Source organism: Saccopteryx leptura, chromosome 2 (genome assembly GCF_036850995.1).
Source record: "Saccopteryx leptura isolate mSacLep1 chromosome 2, mSacLep1_pri_phased_curated, whole genome shotgun sequence".
Lineage (NCBI taxonomy): Eukaryota > Metazoa > Chordata > Mammalia > Chiroptera > Emballonuridae > Saccopteryx > Saccopteryx leptura.
Genome location: NC_089504.1, coordinates 246,169,209 through 246,188,092, shown reverse-complemented (window position 1 = coordinate 246,188,092; position 18,884 = coordinate 246,169,209). Strand labels below are relative to the sequence as shown.

General features: G+C 46.1%; 2 protein-coding genes across 2 annotated transcripts in view; both read left to right on the top strand.

Moving 5' to 3' along the window:
• LOC136395739 (calcium/calmodulin-dependent protein kinase kinase 2-like) overlaps positions 1 to 18,884 on the top strand; it is a 1,028,348-nt gene that overhangs the window by 93,399 nt on the left and 916,065 nt on the right.
• The window catches only part of LOC136395736 (maestro heat-like repeat-containing protein family member 1), an 81,080-nt gene that overhangs the window by 54,463 nt on the left and 7,733 nt on the right, over positions 1 to 18,884 (top strand). The window contains exons 26-39 of the mRNA XM_066370994.1: positions 1,375 to 1,479; positions 2,246 to 2,381; positions 2,839 to 2,936; positions 3,499 to 3,648; positions 5,034 to 5,188; positions 5,441 to 5,573; positions 6,607 to 6,800; positions 7,660 to 7,797; positions 8,007 to 8,124; positions 8,520 to 8,660; positions 8,973 to 9,107; positions 16,245 to 16,403; positions 16,777 to 16,899; positions 18,096 to 18,201. Coding sequence (XP_066227091.1) covers positions 1,375 to 1,479; positions 2,246 to 2,381; positions 2,839 to 2,936; positions 3,499 to 3,648; positions 5,034 to 5,188; positions 5,441 to 5,573; positions 6,607 to 6,800; positions 7,660 to 7,797; positions 8,007 to 8,124; positions 8,520 to 8,660; positions 8,973 to 9,107; positions 16,245 to 16,403; positions 16,777 to 16,899; positions 18,096 to 18,201 — 1,891 coding nt within the window. The remainder of the gene's footprint in view (positions 1 to 1,374; positions 1,480 to 2,245; positions 2,382 to 2,838; positions 2,937 to 3,498; positions 3,649 to 5,033; positions 5,189 to 5,440; positions 5,574 to 6,606; positions 6,801 to 7,659; positions 7,798 to 8,006; positions 8,125 to 8,519; positions 8,661 to 8,972; positions 9,108 to 16,244; positions 16,404 to 16,776; positions 16,900 to 18,095; positions 18,202 to 18,884) is intronic.

The window sequence follows — 18,884 nt, the reverse complement described above, 5'->3', positions numbered from 1 at the left end:
AGATAATTCTAACGTCTGTGTCATCTTAGTATTGGCACCTATTGATCGTGTTTTCTCTGAGTTGAGTTTTCCCTGCTTCTTCATAGGTGGAATTGTTTTGTATTGTATTCTGAACATTATGAATATTATATACTGACGTTCTCGGTTATATATATGCATATATTCTACAAGAAATGTTGTTATTTTCATTTTACCAGGCTATTGACCTGGTTCAATTCAGGTAACAATGTCCAATGATCTTTCTTATTAAAAAGTAATATTTTATTTTTCAGTTATAGTTGATGAGCAATATTGGTTTCATGTGTTCAGCCCTGTGATTAGACATCGTACAAAGTGATCATCCTGATAAATCTAGTACCCATCTGAAATCACGCATAGTTGTTTGAATATTATTGACTGTATTTCCTGTGTTGTACTTCACAGCCCATGACTATTCTGTAAGTACCGATTGGTACTACTTAGTCCCATCCTTGGTCAATGGCGGACTTTCCAAGTTGGCTTCTGATTCCCTCGACCATGACATAGCTTCCTTGCTTTCCAGTGTAATATCTTGTATACGTCCTATCTCAGTCCTGGAATCACTGTTTCTCCAAGGAGCTTTGATTTCTCTTAGTAAAACTGGTATTTAGACACCACAATCCTGGCACTGGGTATTTCATTATAGCCTGGCTGCAGGAACACTTGTAAAACACCCACAAAACTTCCTCATGTCTTCAGGAAGTGTTTCTTCTGATCAGTACAGCCTCAGTGTTCTCTTGAGTTCTTTGTGGCTTTTTCACCTGCTGCTCTTTTTGTTTTTCAATTACCAGTTGCTGTTGTTGAGTCACATTGTCAGATTGATAGTGTAGATTGACAAGTAGCAGTGTATCTATCAAAGGATCACTGGTACTTTGGACCCATAATTTACCAAAGATCTGACATTAATTTGTGTGTTTCAACTGAAATTACTCATAATTATTTTATTCAAGCAGATTTACACACACTTTACCCTGGAAACTGTGAATATAGTGATTCTTTTTGGTTACTGCCGAGTTCTCTTCCTACTGAAGAACAGGAGGAGGTGGGTAGGAACACTGGGGTGTGTTGACCCACTGAAGTGAATCAGAGTCAATATATTTTGAGAGCCATTGCTTTAATGTGAAAGAAGGGGGTGTAGGAATGGAGATTTCTGGCTCCTAGATAAGAGAAAAGCTGGAGGCTGGAGGGCTGAAGGCCTCTGGTGCCAGGCCCACGTGTAACCTGCCTGTTGGCAACAGAGGTCCAGCTGTCAGAAGTCTTGTCCCGATACTTTGTCACAGCCAGGTTCAAGAATAGCATTCTGTCCTCTGGGATGCAGCTGAACAGACCTCTCCTCTTATCCTCTTCTCCCTCCAGCTTCTGGATAGATGGCTTAATTCTCAGAGGATCCATGAGCAGGAGCGGGCCATGAGCTGTGCTGCCAGAATTCTTGATTTTACTGCAAAAATGGACAACTTCAAAGTGAGTGGGAGCCCAGTGGCCCTCATACTTGTCTGCTTGCCCTAATCCCTACCTTTATCCCAAACTTCATTCCTTACATTACCTAGCCTCGGTCACTCCCTCTCCTCCTCCCATTTCCCCACCCCCCAGCCCCCAGGCCTCATCCTGTTTTCTCCTGTGCATTCCAACTTGTTTTCTCCTCTCTCCCTTCTGACATCTTCTAGTTGGTCTTTGTCCGCACCCACCAATTATGTTTCATTCCACTTGATTCAGTTTGATACTGTTTGTCTGAACTAACAGTTACTAAATACTCACCTTGTGCCAGGCACTGTGCTAGGTGCTGTAGTGAATGCACAGATGACCAAGACAGTTTTCTGACGTCATGTGTCTTACACTCCAATGGGGAGAGGACATGCATAGAACAAATTTAAATACAAGTTGATAATAAATATATTAACCAAATATATGAGAATGAAAGACCTAAACAGTTCCAAGTGAGGGGGTCAGGGATAGCTTTATTGGGGAAGAGACATTTGAGGTAGGCTTGACAGATGAGTGGGGTGTCAAGAGGCAAAGAAGGGGGGAAAGTAAGTTTATTTAAAAACTGTGATTCCTTATGTCCTTTATGGCCACAGTTCACCAGTTTACATTCACTGCCGTTCACCTCACCCAGTCTCACCTTTCCTGTCTCTGACATGGGCATTCCCACCCCCTACTTCGTTTCCTGTGACAGCTCAGCCTAAAGGGCATGGCTGGGATGACCTCTGACTTCCGCTTTTCTCCCCAGATGGAAATTGAGTTCACCCGGCTGGAGAACTTGGTAATGCTGCTGGCCAAGCACTGCCAGCACCCAGCGGCCAGTATTCGCTTCCAGTCTTCGAAGGCTGTCTACCAACTCTACTGTGTCCTCTTGCGGAAAAAGAGTATGGGGAACCCTCTCTGTCACCCCCCCTCCAGCCTCCCACCTAGGCCCGGCCGTCCCCACACACCCAGTCCCAGAAGAGTGACAGCCAAGAAGCTACCTGAGTACCGCATTTCCTTTGAGCAACCTGCCCCCAACCATCCACAGATAATCTCTTGGGAGAAAACACCAACACGGGAAACAGAATTTTGACATCTTTTCTCCTCCTCTGGTTGATCCCCATACTTTTATCCCATCCTGTCTCTGCTCTGAGGCAGGTAATGTGGGGGTTCCTTTGACCTCAGCCCCCTGCCTTCCTCGAGGACATTAATTCCCATTGCTCCTCTCTCAGCCCCACTAGATGTACATAGCCCCAGCTGACTTAGTTCAGTCAGAATTTGAGGGTACGAGGTGGGGAAGCAGGGAGCTAGGATGTCTTCTGAGTGTCTGAGGGGTCGGGCCCATTGTCTTTGTTTCAGAGATGCAGAGGAAGACATCTGGCTTGCGGGAAGATGATGGCAAGATAGAAGTTTATAGTGCCAACATTTTCAGCCAGAATACCTTTGAGATTGCAAAGGTGAGGTGTCAGGACCAGAGACAAAGTAGGGGGAGCCTGGGCCTCTCATCCACATGGTGTTATAGCCTCCTGGGGTGGGACTCTCTGATCCCATCTCCCTTCCCATTCCATTACTAGATGGGAACTTTTCCTTTGGGGGAGGTTTCCTGCCACACGCTGCCCTTTGTTCCCCTTGAGCATGATGGGCCCTGCTCCTTCCTTGTTACTCGCCCGCCCAGAAGCACTTGCTTCGTGCTAACGGTGCTTTGTGAGCAATGTGTAGACTCAACCTGTGCCTCAGAGAGATGGCAGTGCGGGTCTCAGCCCCAGCCCTCCTGTCCCGGTGCTCTGCTCTGCAAACACTGACCTCTGAGCCCACACGGCATCTGAGGTCAGAGTTCTCTTTCTCCCATCCCCAAACACGCCAGCCCAGTGAGCGAGTCTTCTAGGAGCTGGGCCGGCAGCCCAGGCCTAGGACAAAAGCACATCACGTCCCCGGAGGAGCCCTCCCCAACCAGGGGGGATGGCACAGGCTATTTCATGCAGGGGACCCCGCTTCCAGCCCGCTTCCTCCCTTTTGCAGGCGTTTGCTGAGTTCTTCACTCAGACCCAGCTCACCAACCTGGTGCTGATGGCAGAGGAGGACCTGACCGACAGCAGGGCCAAGGTGTCTGTGGCTTCAGCCCAGTTGATGAGTGCTCTCATGGAGGAGCGGGGCACAGACATCATAGAGGTAGTGTGGTGCAATGGTGGGAGCTCTGTCCTGAAAGCCAAGAGCTCTGGGCTCTTCCACTGGCTCTGTGACTGACCAGCTGGGGGACCTTGGGCACATCCCTCTCCTCAGGTGGCTTTAATTCACTCACTTCTCACAAGTAGGCTGGCACTAGATTTTCTCTGTGGTTCCACTGAGGTCTGACAATGTAATCCTGAGTTTGTAACTGCAGTGCCCCCTACCTGGTGGCCGATTCCTCAGTAAATGACCAGTCTGTGAAGGGGCATAGGCATTGTTGGGGGATTGACCCTGAATCCCGGGAGTGGCAGGGGGCTCAGACTGCTGTGAAGGGTAAGGCTGTGGATTGCTAACAAGCTCACAGAATGGTTCTGACCTTTGCGTAAATTTTCTTTTAGGCGAACGTAAAACTGGGAAGGTTTAGCATGAAAAACTCTACATTTCTCATTGCATTGAAAAACAAACACTTTAAAATGGGGTCACATAGGGCAACTGTGTGTGGCTACCATCCCTGTTATATAAACATTGGCTCTCCAGACCCTCCTGTCCCCCACCCCCAGACACCCATTGCCTCCCGTCATTTATGTGACTCGCCTGGCCCAGGTTCCAGATATGGAAGGACACCATGGGGGTGTCCTTGAGGTATTCTGATAAAATGGGCTTCCCTGAGGTTTGGAAATTAGAGATTTGAGGGCCAGACAAGAGCCTTATGGTCCTTCCACATGCAATGCCCCTGTCTCTGCAGTTTTCTTTTTTCTTTTCTCTTCTTTTCCCTTCCCTTTCCTTCCTTCTCCTCTCTCTCTCTCTCTCTCTCTCTCTCTCTCTCTCTCTCTCTCTCCCTCCCTCCCTCTGCCTCTCTCTCTCTCTATTTTATTTAGATTTTACTTACTCACTTTTAGAGAGAGAGAGAGAGAACGGGGGAGGAAGCATCAACTCCCATATCGCCTTGACTAGGCAAGCCCAGGGATTTGAACAGGTGACCTCAGCGTTCCAGGTCTTTGCTTCTTAATCCACTGCGCTGCCACAGGCCAGGCTGTCCCTGCAGTTTCATGGGTGGAAGTTGATCTTAGCTGGGAGGGAAAGCCCTGAGTGTCTCCAGGGCCTTTGCCTTCTTCAGGAGGGATCCTGTGTCTCCTGAGTCGCCTGCGGGTCCCCTCTGCCTTTAGGGCTGTGGGCAGGTATTTGCTCTAGTGGGCTTTGGCACAACATTCTGGAATTCCTTTTGTGGTTTCTGCTGGTCTGGGTCTGGCACCCCAGAACTGGCCTTAAGAAGAGTTACTGAGAGATTGGCCAGTAGGCCCCCTGAGTTTGAGGATTGGGTAGAGAAGGAGGGGGAAGAAAGGAAGTAAAGAAGGAATGACTGAGGTTCTTCTGGCTCTACCCTGTAGGTGAAGGAAATTGTGGAGAACATCCTGTATCTGCTCAGGTTGCAGCTGGAGCACGACACTGAGAAGGAGACCCTTCGGGCCATGTGCTCGCTGGCAGGCAGCAACACCCACACCGTCGTGCCCATGCTGCTCAAGAAGCCCTTCCCCTGGGATAGGTAACCCCTGCCCAGGAGCCCATTGTCCATTTCAGTAAATGCTTCCTGCTCCAACCCATGCCCATGATAACAATCACTGCGCCGGGATGCCTTCTTTTTGATGTTAATCAGACCTCATGGTTTCTGGCCAAGTCCTCTTGGGTGTCACTCCCTCTAGAACCTGAGAACCAGCCCTTCATAGGCCCGCGACCAGGCTGGTTCTAGGAATGTGGTAACCAGGGCCCGTGACATAGCTGTGTCTGCGTCCAACAGAACCCTTCTGGCCCTGTGGAACGTGTTTGGCACCCAGGAAAAGAGCACGGTCAAGGTCCTGCAGCTGCTCATAGGCACCCTGGAAAACCACTCCATAGAGGAAAGGACGAAGAGGGACTCCCAGCCTGATCCGGTGAGCACGCGGGTGCGAGGGGGCCAGAGACTCACTGTGTCGACCCTGGGAAGGGAGCTGAAGATTAAAGGGCACCTGAAGGATGGGAGCAGGTGTTAGAGAGGAGTGAAGAAGAGAGGGTTAACTGTGGGCTCACTGATACTGCACGCACACTTAACACTGTACCCTGTACTTGTACATCCAAGAACTGCATCGTGTGGAAAGGGCAGGGATCAGTTCCATGTCCTGGACAAACTGATGTTTAGAGTTAGTGAGATTTTTCTGTCTCCTGGTTTTAGGACTGGCACTCATTTTTCTGGGGCCTGGCCTGTGGTATGGGGGTGTGTGTGGAAGATGACATCTGTTTGCCTGAAATTGGGGTGGACAAATTACATCCCAAATTATTTTCTGCTGAAAATTTAGAGGTGTGTGTGTATGTGCGTGTGCGCGCACGCTTTAAATTATGTGAGGGTGGAGAGGCAGAGAGACAGACTCCTGCATGAGCCCTGACTTGGATTTACCCAACAAGCCCCAGAATGGCGATTCTCTGCGCATCTGGGACCTCTGCTCTGTTGCTTGGCAGCCAGCTATTTTAGCACCTGAGGCATGGCCGAGGTGCCATCCTCAGCACCCAGGGTCAACTTGCTTAAACCATTCAAGCCAAGGCTGCAGGAGGGAAAAAGAAGGTAGAGTTAGGGGAGGAGAAGCAGATGGTCGCTTCTCCTGTGTGCCCTGACTGGGAATCAAACCTGGGATTTGTCATGCCAGCCTGACACTCTACCACTGAACCAACTGCCAGGGCTGCTTTTCATTTTCCAGTGTTGGAGGATAGGGGAAAAGCCCCTTATGTATGGCCCCTTCCGTCCCCAGGGTTTAGCTGAGGGCTTTCAGTCTTTGTCTGCTTCTTAGAAGTCCAAGTCAGAGTAAAGTGTCCCTTTTGGGCAGTTACTGGGAAAGGCAGAACTGGACTCAATGTGTGGGTTTATGGGACCATTTTATGTCCTCACCATGCCTAGTCAATTCTTCTTACCTCTTTCCATGCATTCTCCCCCAGGTGGCATGTGCCTTGTATGAGATGCTATCTGGGTCCCTGTGCCACAAGGCCATCCAGGAACTATACCCACAGCTGTTGCTGGCTTTGCTGCGTCATCTCCACTGGGTGGTTAAACAAAAAGATCCCGAGGAGATTGTGGTTTACAGTAAGGATGAGGGCCCAGGCAGCAAAAGCAAGACCTTTGACCCTAAACGGTAAGACTAACCCTGGTGCAATGGAGGAATGAAACTAGTCAACGTCAGAGGGCCCTGTTCAACTGAATGCTGGTCCCCTAGGGATGCTGAGGAGGGGAACGGCAGAGGAGTAGAGATAGAATATCGGTGTGGATGTTGAAGCATCATGTGCTGGAGTGTTCTCACATGTTTTCAAGTTTCTCATTACCCTTGCTTGCATGCACTCTTGAGATTCACTCAACATTTCACATGTATGTTCAAAACTCTGCACGTGAAAAGGTTCAATTAGATGGCAAATGACAAGGTAAGACTACATACATCTCCATGCACGTAAGGATTTTCAAATTGGTAATGTCTGGGTTAGCTTTGACATTAGCTATGCCATCTTGTGGAAGTCACTACTGTTTTCTGCAGTAAAATTAGGTTGGATTCCTAAATTTGTGGTTGTCATACCTTTTTGTTTTTTTAAACCTCAAGGTATTCTATTCAAGTGAACTTTTGCATAAAATGGTACAATAAAATAAAACCAGTAGCCAGAGACATTGTGAAATGGTGGGTGTGGAGGTGAAGAGAGATCTTACCCTTCTACGAGCTGGAGAGCAGAAGTTGAAAACTATGGTACTAGAGTATCCCAGTGGTCTCTTTAAAGAGACTCTGTGGTTGGATGAGCACCAAGGTTGAAGGGGTGAGCAGACGAGCAAGTGGACATGGGTTCCATAGAGCCACAGATTTTTACCAGCTGGAAAGCAGAACCCAGCTGGCCACCGGAGTAGGGAACTGTCTCCCGGCTTGCCGGCATAAGGATGCACACTAGCACATAACCCCTTGTCCATCCATCTGTCTCTTTCTTGTCACAAGCCCCCTGATGTTTGGCTTTCAGCTGTGCCCTGGAGATAGTGAAGATGGTGGTATTAGCAGGTTCAAATGAAGGAGTGATGGTCCATGCAGATCAGCATAAGTGCTGGGATCTACTGATCTGCCCCAGGTTTTGCTACCTAGGGATCATGGAACTGATAAGGTGAGACCATTTGTCTAGTGAGCCTAATACAATTCCAGCTCCCTAACCCCACTTTCCAGGGCTCAGCACTCAAATACAGCAGCCTTTAAACCTCCCTTTCTCATCTCCCAGACCTCGGCCCTCACGTTTTCCCTGCTCTGTGCACACTGTTTCCTTGCCACCTCCCTCGCCCCCACTCAGCAACTCTTGGCTTCTCTGTCCCACTCCAGCGGCATCGTGAAGAACTGTGAACCAGCCATGCTGCACGAAATGCTGAACCTTGTGACAAACTTGATCAGCAGCTCAGATAGTGATCAGAAGGTTGTGGCCAGGGCAGTCTATGCACAGGTGGGTGCCTCGGGAGAGGACTAGCCATTCATTGCCTTTAACAGAAAACTTACCTAACTTGCCCCGGAAAGTGGAAATAATGGACTTGAGCCATCTGAAGTGGGGTTTCCTTCCCTGCCACTTCAGGAGCCTGGTCAAAAAGGGAAAGCCTGGGAGGGGATCAGCAGCTCCAGTCCTCCCAGAATGACCCTGGGATCCCAGCATGAGGTCCGAAATGCAAACGTTATCAGCATTATACCCCACTGCCTTAGTCTCTACCACAGGTGTACAGACCTGCCCCTGCTCTCAGCTGCTCAGAGTTCTTTTCTGAGTTTGGAGCCTCCGGGAGGGCAGAGGCAGGTCTAAGGCACCCATAACTTTTTTCATCTGTAGCTAAAGTCTCCTTCCACCCACAGCTCCTCAGGGACCAATCAGTGACTGAGACTCCAGGGCAAGACTTTGTGGGCAATCTCAGTGAGTGGATCAAGGAGCCCGACCGCATCATGAAGGAAATTGGGCTTTGTGGAATCAGTAACCTGACAGCACACCCAGGAAATGTAAGAGGGGCCAAATGGGAATCAAGTGTTAGTCTCTGAGTCGTTTAATCCACCTCTTTTGGGTCTCTTAATACCCAGGGCTTAGTATATTCTCCAACTCATCCTGGGGCAGTACAGCCTCCAGTGTGTAGACTTACATAGCCTGGCCATCTGAGCTCCCAAACACCCTGGCGCCAACGGTCCACTTTCTCGGCATATCCAGCTCCTAGATTCCCTATGTCTGTTTCTCTTAGTTACCGTCTGTTATCTCAAAGCCCTGTCCCTAATGTGTTGCATGATCCCAGATTGTAAGTGGTCTCTGCCTTCCTCCAGAAGTCAGAGTCTCTGAAGAGCCTGGTTCCATTACTGACAGACCTCCTGAAGAACGAGATGCGAGTGTCAGTGACAGTCCAGGCTGTGAAGACCCTACAGAACCTCATCCGCTGTGGTCATGGAGGGAACAGCAAGGTGATCTTTCACAGCATCTCCAAGCAACTGTGGCTGCTCATCAATGATGCACGGGCCTAAGTTTGTAGGAGTAGCTGGGAACAATGTGGGCTGGGGCTGAAGATGACCCCTGACAGCTGAATGAAGGGGTTGGGGCAGGGCTATGGGGCTGTGGTGGGAAGGCTGCAATCACTGAGAGGCAGGAAAAGGAGACTTGGCTACTTGAAGTAGTGCATTGGTCAGGTCCAGAATTCATTCCCTATTTCATACAGATGTAGCATGCAGTCATCCTCTTACTCTCTAACCACAAGTTCCCTGAAGGAGCCACTGAAGGAAAAAAGTGACATGCTGCTATGAAATTTGTTCTGACTTGAAGGATCCTCTCCTCCTTACAGATCATGGAATGTTTGAGCTAAAGGGACTTGACGTCAGAGATGCATGTTTACATCACTTCTGTTCTGGCGTCTATAACTTTTTAATTTTTGAACCTTAAATTTGAACTATCTTTGTATCAGTTTCATCATCTCTAAGATGATGGCACATGATGACAGGCTCGATATCTAATTCTGCTATTTTTCAGTTACTTTAAAGATCCAACATGTATATTTGAGTTAAAACCTAAAGATAATTTCTGTCCTTCATCCAAACAATATAAGAACCTTAGAATGCTTTAACTTTGATTACACTCTTCCATTTTTTATACTAATATTGTTTAATATTTTAGTTTACATTCTTTTAAAATCTCCAAATTTGGTCCATTTTTTTTTTTTTTTTGTATTTTTCTGAAGCTGGAAACGGGGAGGCAGTCAGACAGACTCCCGCATGCGATCGACCGGGATCCACCCGGCACGCCCACCAGGGGGTGATGCTCTGCCCATCCGGGGCTTCGCTCTGTCACGACCAGAGCCACTCTAGCGCCTGGGGCAGAGGCCAAGGAGCCATCCCCAGCGCCCGGGCCATCTTTTCCTCCAATGGAGCCTTGGCTGCGGGAGGGGAAGAGAGAGACAGAGAGGAAGGAGAGGGGGAGGGGTGGAGAAGCAGATGGGCGCTTCTCCTGTGTGCCCTGGCCGGGAATCAAATCCGGGACTTCCGCACGCCAGGCCGACGCTCTACCACTGAGCCAACCAGCCAGGGCCAAATTTGGTCTTTAACATCATCATTGTTGTTATTTTATACACTCAATCCTTGTTTAGATTTACTCATGTGTTTACAATTTCTTTGTTTACCTTTCCTTTTAATAGCTGTCTCCTCCTCCTAGATTATTTTTTCTTCCTTTGTGGCTTCTTCAGTGAGGGTCTGTTAATAGTAAATGCTTTCAGTCATTGTCTGAAAATACCTTTATTTGCTTCTCATTTGTCTTTAATTTTCAGCAGTTTAGGTTGTGTCAGAATGAATTTGGTTTAGCCTATTTGGGGTTTACAGAGTTTCTGTCTTTTACCAAACTTTGAACGTTGTTAGCCATTCTTTCCTTTTAACTTCAGATTTTCAATTTATTTAGGGCTCTTTGCACATGTTTATAGAATATACCATTTACTCTAACAGATGCCAAGATTGCTTCCTCTTCTTGAGTCCCTGGCTTAAACATATTTGCTTTATTTATACAGCAAGATAACATTAAACATGGAAGTTTTTGATTTGAGGCACTGAACAATGATCTACATACACAGGGCATCCTTCAAAAACTACAGTTGAGAATCGCACTTACCTTTTTAGCAGTAGAAGCCTGATTGAGGTCTTGGGCCCATTTGTTTGACATTTGCGTTTTATGCCTTGAGATTTCTTTTCGATCACATCCTTGGAGCTCGCCTGGATCATTTTACTTCTCAGAGGTACGATTCTGGCTCTGGTGCCCTCCTGTCCCCCAAACCCCCATCAGATCCTCTTTTCTGGATTCTTTGGTTTCAAAGCTTTCATCATACAAAGTATAGCAACAATTTTTTTCTCAGGAAGCATCCCCACAAAATGCTTGAAAAGGACCCATTATGGTTACATCAACATCTGCAACCAAGATCTCTTTGCCTTCTTCTCTAATGATGTACTCTTTGTCTGTACAGAGACAAAAACATGACAGCCTTCTTTCTTTTCTTGACTTCTTCTCTTGTGGACCACTTCCTAACTTTCTTATCATAAAAAGTGCGACCTACCATACTTCATCAGCAACTTGCACTCAGAGGCCATCTCCCCGGTGTGGTCTCAGGATGCGGGGTGGGTGGGTGGAGTCGTGGGACAGTTCTGCTGAGCATCCTTTTGACAGCAGCAGCAGGACCCAGCAGCCAGCCTAGCCCATATTTCTTCACAATTGTTTCAGCGCCACATTCCGTACCTCTTTTTTTGTTGTTGCTTTTATTTTTTAAAATATTTTTATTAAAAATTTTAATTTATTGTGTTAATTTGGATTCAGGTGTCCCACTTAATATAACACCTTCCTTCACCCCCAAAATGTGCCCCCTTTATCCTCTTTCCCCCTCCCCCCTTCTCTCTGGGATTTGCTGTCCTGTTATCTGTATCTGTGTGTTATGTATATATAATCCCTTCTCCTTCTCTGACCCTGTCCCCTCACCCCACCTCTGACTGCTGTCCCTCTGTTCCCCATAACCTCGTCTCTGCCTCTATTCTGTTCCTCGGTTCACCGTGTTCATTAAATTCCACATACAAGTGAGATCATCTGATATTTGTCTTCTCTCCCTGGCATATTTCACTTAGCATAATCATCTCCAAGAACTCAAACTCACAAAAGTTTAGAGTTCTTTCTTTTTCATGACCCTATATTCTATTGTGTATATTGTATGTACCACAGCTTTTTTTTATCCTCTCATTCATTGATGGATACTTGGGCTGTATCCAGATCTTGGCTATTGTAAACAATGCTGCGATAAAAATGGGGGTGCATATCTTTTTTTGAGTCACTGTTTTGGGATTCTTACAATATATTCCTAAAAGTGGGATAGCTGGGTCAGAAGGCAGTTCCACTTTTAATTTTTTGAAGAAATAGTATACTGCTTTCGACAGTGGCTGTACAAGTCTGAATTTCCACCAGCAGTGCAGGAGGGTTCTCTTTTTCTCCACACCCTTTTCAGCACTTGTGTGTTAATTTGTTAATGAGAGCCATTCTGGAAGTTTTGAGGTGGTATCTCATTGTGAGTTAAATTTGACTTTCTCTGATGATTAGTGACATTGAACATTTTTTCATAGTCTTATTGGCCAGCTGTATGTACTCTTTGGAGAAGTGTCTATTCAATTCCTTTCCCCCTTTTTTATTTTTTATTGTATTTTTTTGAAGTGAGAAGCAGGGAGGCAGAGAGACAGACTCCTGCATGCACCTGACCGGGTTCCATCCAGCATGCCCACTAAGGGGCGATGCTCTGTCCATCTGGGACATTGCTCCGTTGCAACTGGAGCCATTCTAGTTCCTGAGGTAGAGGTCATGGAGCCATCCTCAGTGCCCGGGCCAACTTTGCTCCATTAGAGCCTTGGCTGCAGGTGGGGAAGAGAGAGGTAGAGAGAAAGGAGAGGGGGAAGCGTGGAGAGGCAGATGGGCCTCTCCTGTGTGCCCTGGCTGGGAATTGAATCCAGAACCTCCCCTCTCTGGGCCAACACTCTACCACTGAGCAAACCAGCCAGGACCGGTTGTCCAACTTTTTGACATAAAAATGTTCATAGTATTTTTTTACAGTCCTTTGTATTTTTGTGGTTTCAGTAGTTACTTCTTCAGTTTCATTTCTAATTTTATTTATTTGGGCTCTCTCTTTTTTTCTTGATCAGTTTGGTTCAAGGTTTCTCAATTTTGTTTACCTTTTCAAAGAACCAGCTTTTGATTTCATCGATCTTTTGTATTGTTTTTAGCCTCTATGTCATTTATTTCCACTCTGATCTTTATTATTTCTTTCCTTCTGCTTCCTCTGGGCTTTATTTGTTGATCTTTTTCTAGTTCTTTTATGTAGGTGCAGGGTTAGGTTGTTTATTTGAGTTTTTTCTTCTGAAGGTATGCCTCTAATGCTATGAACTTCCCTCTCAGGACTGCTTTTGCCGTGTCCCATAGTTTTTGGGTTGTTGTATGTTCCTTTTCATTTGTTTCAAGGAAGGTGTTACTTTTTAAATTTATTATTATTTTTATTAATTTTAATGGGGTGACATTGATAAAGCAGGGTACATATGTTCAGAGAAAACATCTCCAGGTTATTTTGACATTTGATGATGTTGCATACCCATCACCCAAAGTCAAATTGTCTTCCGTCACCTTCTATCTGGTTTTCTTTGTGCCCCTCCCCTCCCCCAACCTCCTCCCTCTCCCCCTCCCACCCCGTAACCCCCACACTCTTGTCCATGTCTCTGAGTCTCATTTTTATGTCCCACCTATGTATGGAATCATATAGTTCTTAGTTTTTTTCTGATTTACTTATTTCACTCAGTATAATGTTATCAAGGTCCATCCATGTTATTGTAAATGATCCGATGTCATCATTTCTTATGGCTGAGTAGTATTCCATAGTATATGTATATACCAAAGCTTTTTAATCCACTCGTCCTCTGACGGACACTTGGGCTGTTTCCAGATCTTCGCTATTGTGAACACTGCTGCCATAAACATGGGGGTGCATTTCTCTTTTTGGAACAGTGCTATAGTGTTCTTGGGGAATATTCCTAAAAGTGGGATAGCTGGGTCAAAAGGCAGTTCCATTTTTAATTTTTTTTTTTTTTTTTTTTACAAGGACAGAGAGAGAGAGTCAGAGAGAGGGATAGGCAGGAACGGAGAGAGATGAGAAGCATCAATCATTAGTTTTTCGTTGTGACACCTTAGTTGTTTATTGATTGCTTTCTCATATGTGCCCTGACCGTGGGCCTTCAGCAGACTGAGTAACCCCTTGTTCGAGCCAGCGACCTTGGGTCCAAGCTGGTGAGTCTGCACAAAGCAGATGAACCCACACTCAAGCTGGCGACCTCGGGGTCTCGAACCTGGGTCCTCTGCATCCCAGTCCGATGATCTATCTACTGTGCCACCGCCAGGTCAGGCTCCTCCTCCTTCTTAAAAAAGAACCTTTAACGTTTCTTATAATACTTGGGTGATGATCAACTCCTTCAGCTGTTTCCTGTCTGGGAAGCTCTTTAGATGATATTCAATTCTAAGCGGTAACTTTTCTGGGAGAGTAATCTTGGTCGTAGGTCCTTGCTTCTCATCGATTTTAATTTCTTGCCACTCCCTTGTGGCTTGCAAAGTTTCTATTTCTGTGCTTCCTGCACTTGTGTGTCTATTTACTTCCCCATGTTAGAGAAGTTTTCTGTTATTATTTTTTTAAATAGGTTTTGAGTTCCTTGATCTCTCTCTCTTCTCCTGGCAGCCCCATGATGCGAATGTTGGTACGCTTCAAGTTGCTCCAGAGGCTACTGCCAGTCTTCATTTGTTTGGATTCTGTTTTCTTTTTGCTGTTCTGGTTGGGTGTTTTCTGCTTCCTTGTGTTCCAAGTTGCTGATTTGATTCTTGGCTTCATCTTCTTTACCGTTGACTCTCTGTAAATTACTGTTTATTTCAGTTAGTGTATCCTTCATTTCTGAATTTTTTAAATGATTTCTATGTCCTTTTACATGCTGTTAAAGTTCTAAGTTCCTTGAGCATCCTTATAAGCACTTCTTTCTTTGCATCCTGTATCTGGTAGTTTGGTAGCCTCCATTTCATTTCATTCTTTTTCTGGAGAGTTCTCTTGTTCTTTCCTTTGGGACATGTTTCATTTTCTCTGAACTTTGGCTTCTTCCCTATGTGTGTTTCTATGTATTAGGTAGGGCAGCTACATCTCCCAGATTTGGAAGCGTGGCCTTGTATAGTGGGTGTTGTGAGGGCCCAGGGGCACAGCCTCCAAAGTCACCCGACTTGGGCTCTCCAGCTGCGCCCATGTTGGGCTGGGTACACTGTCCTGTTGTTTTGAGCCTTGACTGCTGTTGGCATCATTGGGAGGGACTAACTCTGAGGTCGATCAACTATGAGGATTGGCGCAACTACCAATAGAGAACCTTTGTGCAAGACTTGAATCTTAGTGCTGGCCAAGTCAGCCTCTTCAGTGTGTCGCTCGTGGAGGTGGTAGGGTAGTAATTTGACATGGTCTGAAATCGTCCACTGGGTAAACTGGGTCTGGGGCCTCGTGGGAGGTTCACGGTCAACTACCACCTATGTGTGCCCTGCCTGGGGCCATGCAGCATGAGCTATAGAGCAATCTGCAGATGGCTGCTACTTTCACTGCTCTTGGAGATGCCCAGGAGAGACCAAACTGTGAACGAAGGCCTGCCTCTGCTAGTGCCCGGCCTGGGGCCACTTAGCAGTGGTACAGGATATGCAGAGGCCAGATGGTGCTTGTTTGAGAGGTTTAAGAAAAGTCTGAAGCGTTGAGGCAAGAGAAGTTATTTGCATGGAAAGGTTACTGGAAACGGCTTGGGTGGACCCACAGGTTGAATAGTAATTCTAGTTTGGTCTTGAAAGGAGGTGAGTGTAAGTTCCACCTGCTCCACCGCTGTCTTGGATTCTGTTTGGTTTTGTTTTAATTAAAGTACTGTCATTATTGAATCATCACTCTCTTTGTGATGATTCAAATCACAAAAAATAACGTATATATTCAACTTGTTAAAAGTGTCTGTTTTGTGTATCTTATAAATTCAGAGACAATCTTGTCACATCATGTCTGTTTTTTAGTACTGTGTTTAGCTCATGATAGGTGCTTAATGAGTATTTGTACATTTAATATATAATATACTCTGAAAGAGTATAAAGTTTAGTTCTTTGGGATCACTGTTAATTAGCACAAGCTAATAAAGATTTAAATAATTTTATTCAGAGCATAACTGGGATATCTATATATTTATTCTTTAAATTTGGCATTCTTGAGTGACATGCTCTGAAGAGAATAAAGTTACAGGCTATAGATTCGGCCTCTAGCAGAATTAAAATTATTCTCTTGGTTTCCCTAGCACTGTGCCTTTATATATTAACTTACTATCTGTAGGGGGGAAAATAGACTTGCTCATACACAAGTCATGTTGCCTTTACAGTATGTAAACATCACGCTGTCAGTGTCCTTTGGACAGGAGAAATGAAGTGTGGGAGTATGGAAGCCAGGCCAGGCAGGGCCAGAGGGAACCACAGCCTCCTTATCTCCGTTTTGCTTGTAATTGCAGGAGCGTGACCCAGTGAGGATCACAGCCGTCTCTGCCCTGTGCCGCATGCTCTCTCGCGTCTGCAAGTTTAGTCCTGACCATGTCCTCCGTGAAGAGATGCACTATATTTTGGTACCGCTTCTACTTAACTTTCAGGATAACAACACTGAGGTGGTGAAGGTACTACTGGTGACCTCTGTCCTGCCAACCTCAGCCTGATTGAACCCCTTTCTGCCCTTCCCCTTGGTCCTCTTTGACAAGTCCAGTTTGGGTTTGCATACACTACCCAGTTCTTCGGTATTGTCCTCGGAGCTGAATCTGACTGCTTGTACCCTCTCGTGGGGGCCGTCAGTCTTAGCCTGATATGGTTCTGCTCACTGAAGCTATTTATATCCCTTGACTTGAGCTAGACCCCCTGCACACCTGATCCCAGCTACTAACCCCAGCGGATCCCCTAGGGGGCTAGCTTCATGGTCTTCCACTTCGCATCTGGCCTGGTTCTACCGAGTTATGGGAGCAAGGCTTTGAGGATTTTCCTGTCTCCATCCCACAGGCCTGTGGAGAGGCTCTGATTGAATGGAGCAAAGTGACGGGCTGGTCACCACTCATACGATTATTCCGGGACACCAGCATTAAGGATCCCATGCTGGTGCTAGAGAAACTCTGCAAGTACCTGGTGAGAGTCTCTGCAGAAGCCGGGTCACAGTGTTCATGTTAGGAACTCAGTGTCTCGCTGGTTGGGTAAAGAAAAGAGGGCTCTCAGAAGATGTATTTGTTTTTTTCCTTCTCATTCTTTATCATCAGCAAACACCAAGAACCCACATTTGGGATGCCAGTCCCTGGTTATCTATCTTTGATCTTCCTAGCATCCCAGTTTCTGCCTTCGGAGGCTAGGAACGTCATGCGAGTGTAGCAGATGGCAATGGGAATAGGCCCTTTTGGTAAGAGGTGATGGGAAGACACAGGCAGGAGTCGCCAGGGCTTCAGGTCCTGGTATTAAGGGTGTGTGGCTTCTGTGAAGTCAGGAGCAGGCCAGAGATCAGGAATGCTGGCTGAAAGTAAACATTTAAGGGCTAAGCAAGTAGACTACAGTCTAACATGAGTAATTCTAATATGAATTTGGATGCCTTATGTACAGCACTTTTCAGTTTGCAAAGCACTTTTTTTTTTTTTTTTCGTGAGAGACGGAGAGAGACAGATACAGATAGGGACAGACAGGAAGAGAGATGAGCAGCATCAATTCTTTGTTGTGGCATCTTAGTTGTTCATTGATTGCTTTCTCATATGTGCCTTGACCGGGGGGCTCCAGCAGACCAAATGACCCCTTGCTCAAGCCAGCGACCTTTGGGCTCAAGCGGAGTGATTCTGTGCTTAAGCCAGATGAGCCTGCGCTCTAGGCAGTGACCTCGGGGTTTAGAACCTGGGTCCTCTGCATCCCAGTCTGACATTCTATTCACTGCACCGCCACCTGGTCAGGCTGCAAAACACTTTTCAATGTGTTATCCCGTTGGAGCCTTACAGTTAGTTATGTAAGGTAGGTTGGGTGGGTTTTAATTCAACTCTACATGTGAGAAAACTGAAGCCAGTTTCAGGGTCAGTATTCAAACCTGGGTCTCCTGGCTCAACAGCAGTCATTTCTCTCTTATTACGTTGATATCAAGGAGAACAGTCTCTGTATACGTGCTGCTGAGTCTGCACTTTTGCTGGGAGTGGTGGTGTCTGAGTGTACCGGTTCACACAATTTAAGCTGACTGAAGACAGAAACTGATGCTGCTTGTGGACAGGGTTGGAAGGACATGGCTGCAGGATGGTCTCTAGTAGTTCCCAGCAGTCTCCTCTCCTAATCAGCACTGCTCATCTTTGACTCCACAGGTCAGCACATGCAAAACGCAGTTCTTGGGGGAGTTACTGTTCCAGAGCTTTGGCTTCCTGACGAGCACTGAGCCCTTCCTGCAGGCAGCTGCCCTCAACTTCATAGGTAAGGCGGTCCCTCCTGTCGGTTCCTCCCTCTTCTCCAGCAAGAAAGCCCTCCTGACCTTTTGCTAAAGGGCTAAGCCAAAACCATGGTATGATGGAGCTGGTCACATCCACTCACAGCTCAGAATTTATTAGAAAGGTGGTCCTGTGATCAGACCTCAAATTTTGTGTAGAAAGGTCTAGGGAGGAAGAGTAAGTTACCGGCCTTTGTCCTGACTCTGCAATCTGCTTTGAGAGGAAGAGAACTATATATATTCAGACGGAAAAAAACTATTGCTTCAACTGGAACCTCTTGGATTTTCCAAAATAGTTTTGTTTTAAACTACTATAACAGTATGTGTTAATGTTAGAGAGTGTAAAATATTCAGGTTGGCTAAAAGAAGACAATCAATATTGTCAAATATTCCATCATTTGGATTTGACCACTGTTAACATCCTAGAATTCTTTCTTGAAAATATGCCCCTTCCCCACACACTACACACATATAGCGCTTTTAAAAAATACAAGTTATGGTACACATCTATATCATAAATACATGTATTATATACTCTTCAACATGATTTTTAATGACTATATAATATTCTGTTACATAGATGGATTTACAAAACCAGTTCTTATTTTTAAAATATTGAAACTGTGTCATCTTTCTTTCTTTTCTTTTTTTTTTTTTTTTTTTTTGGTAT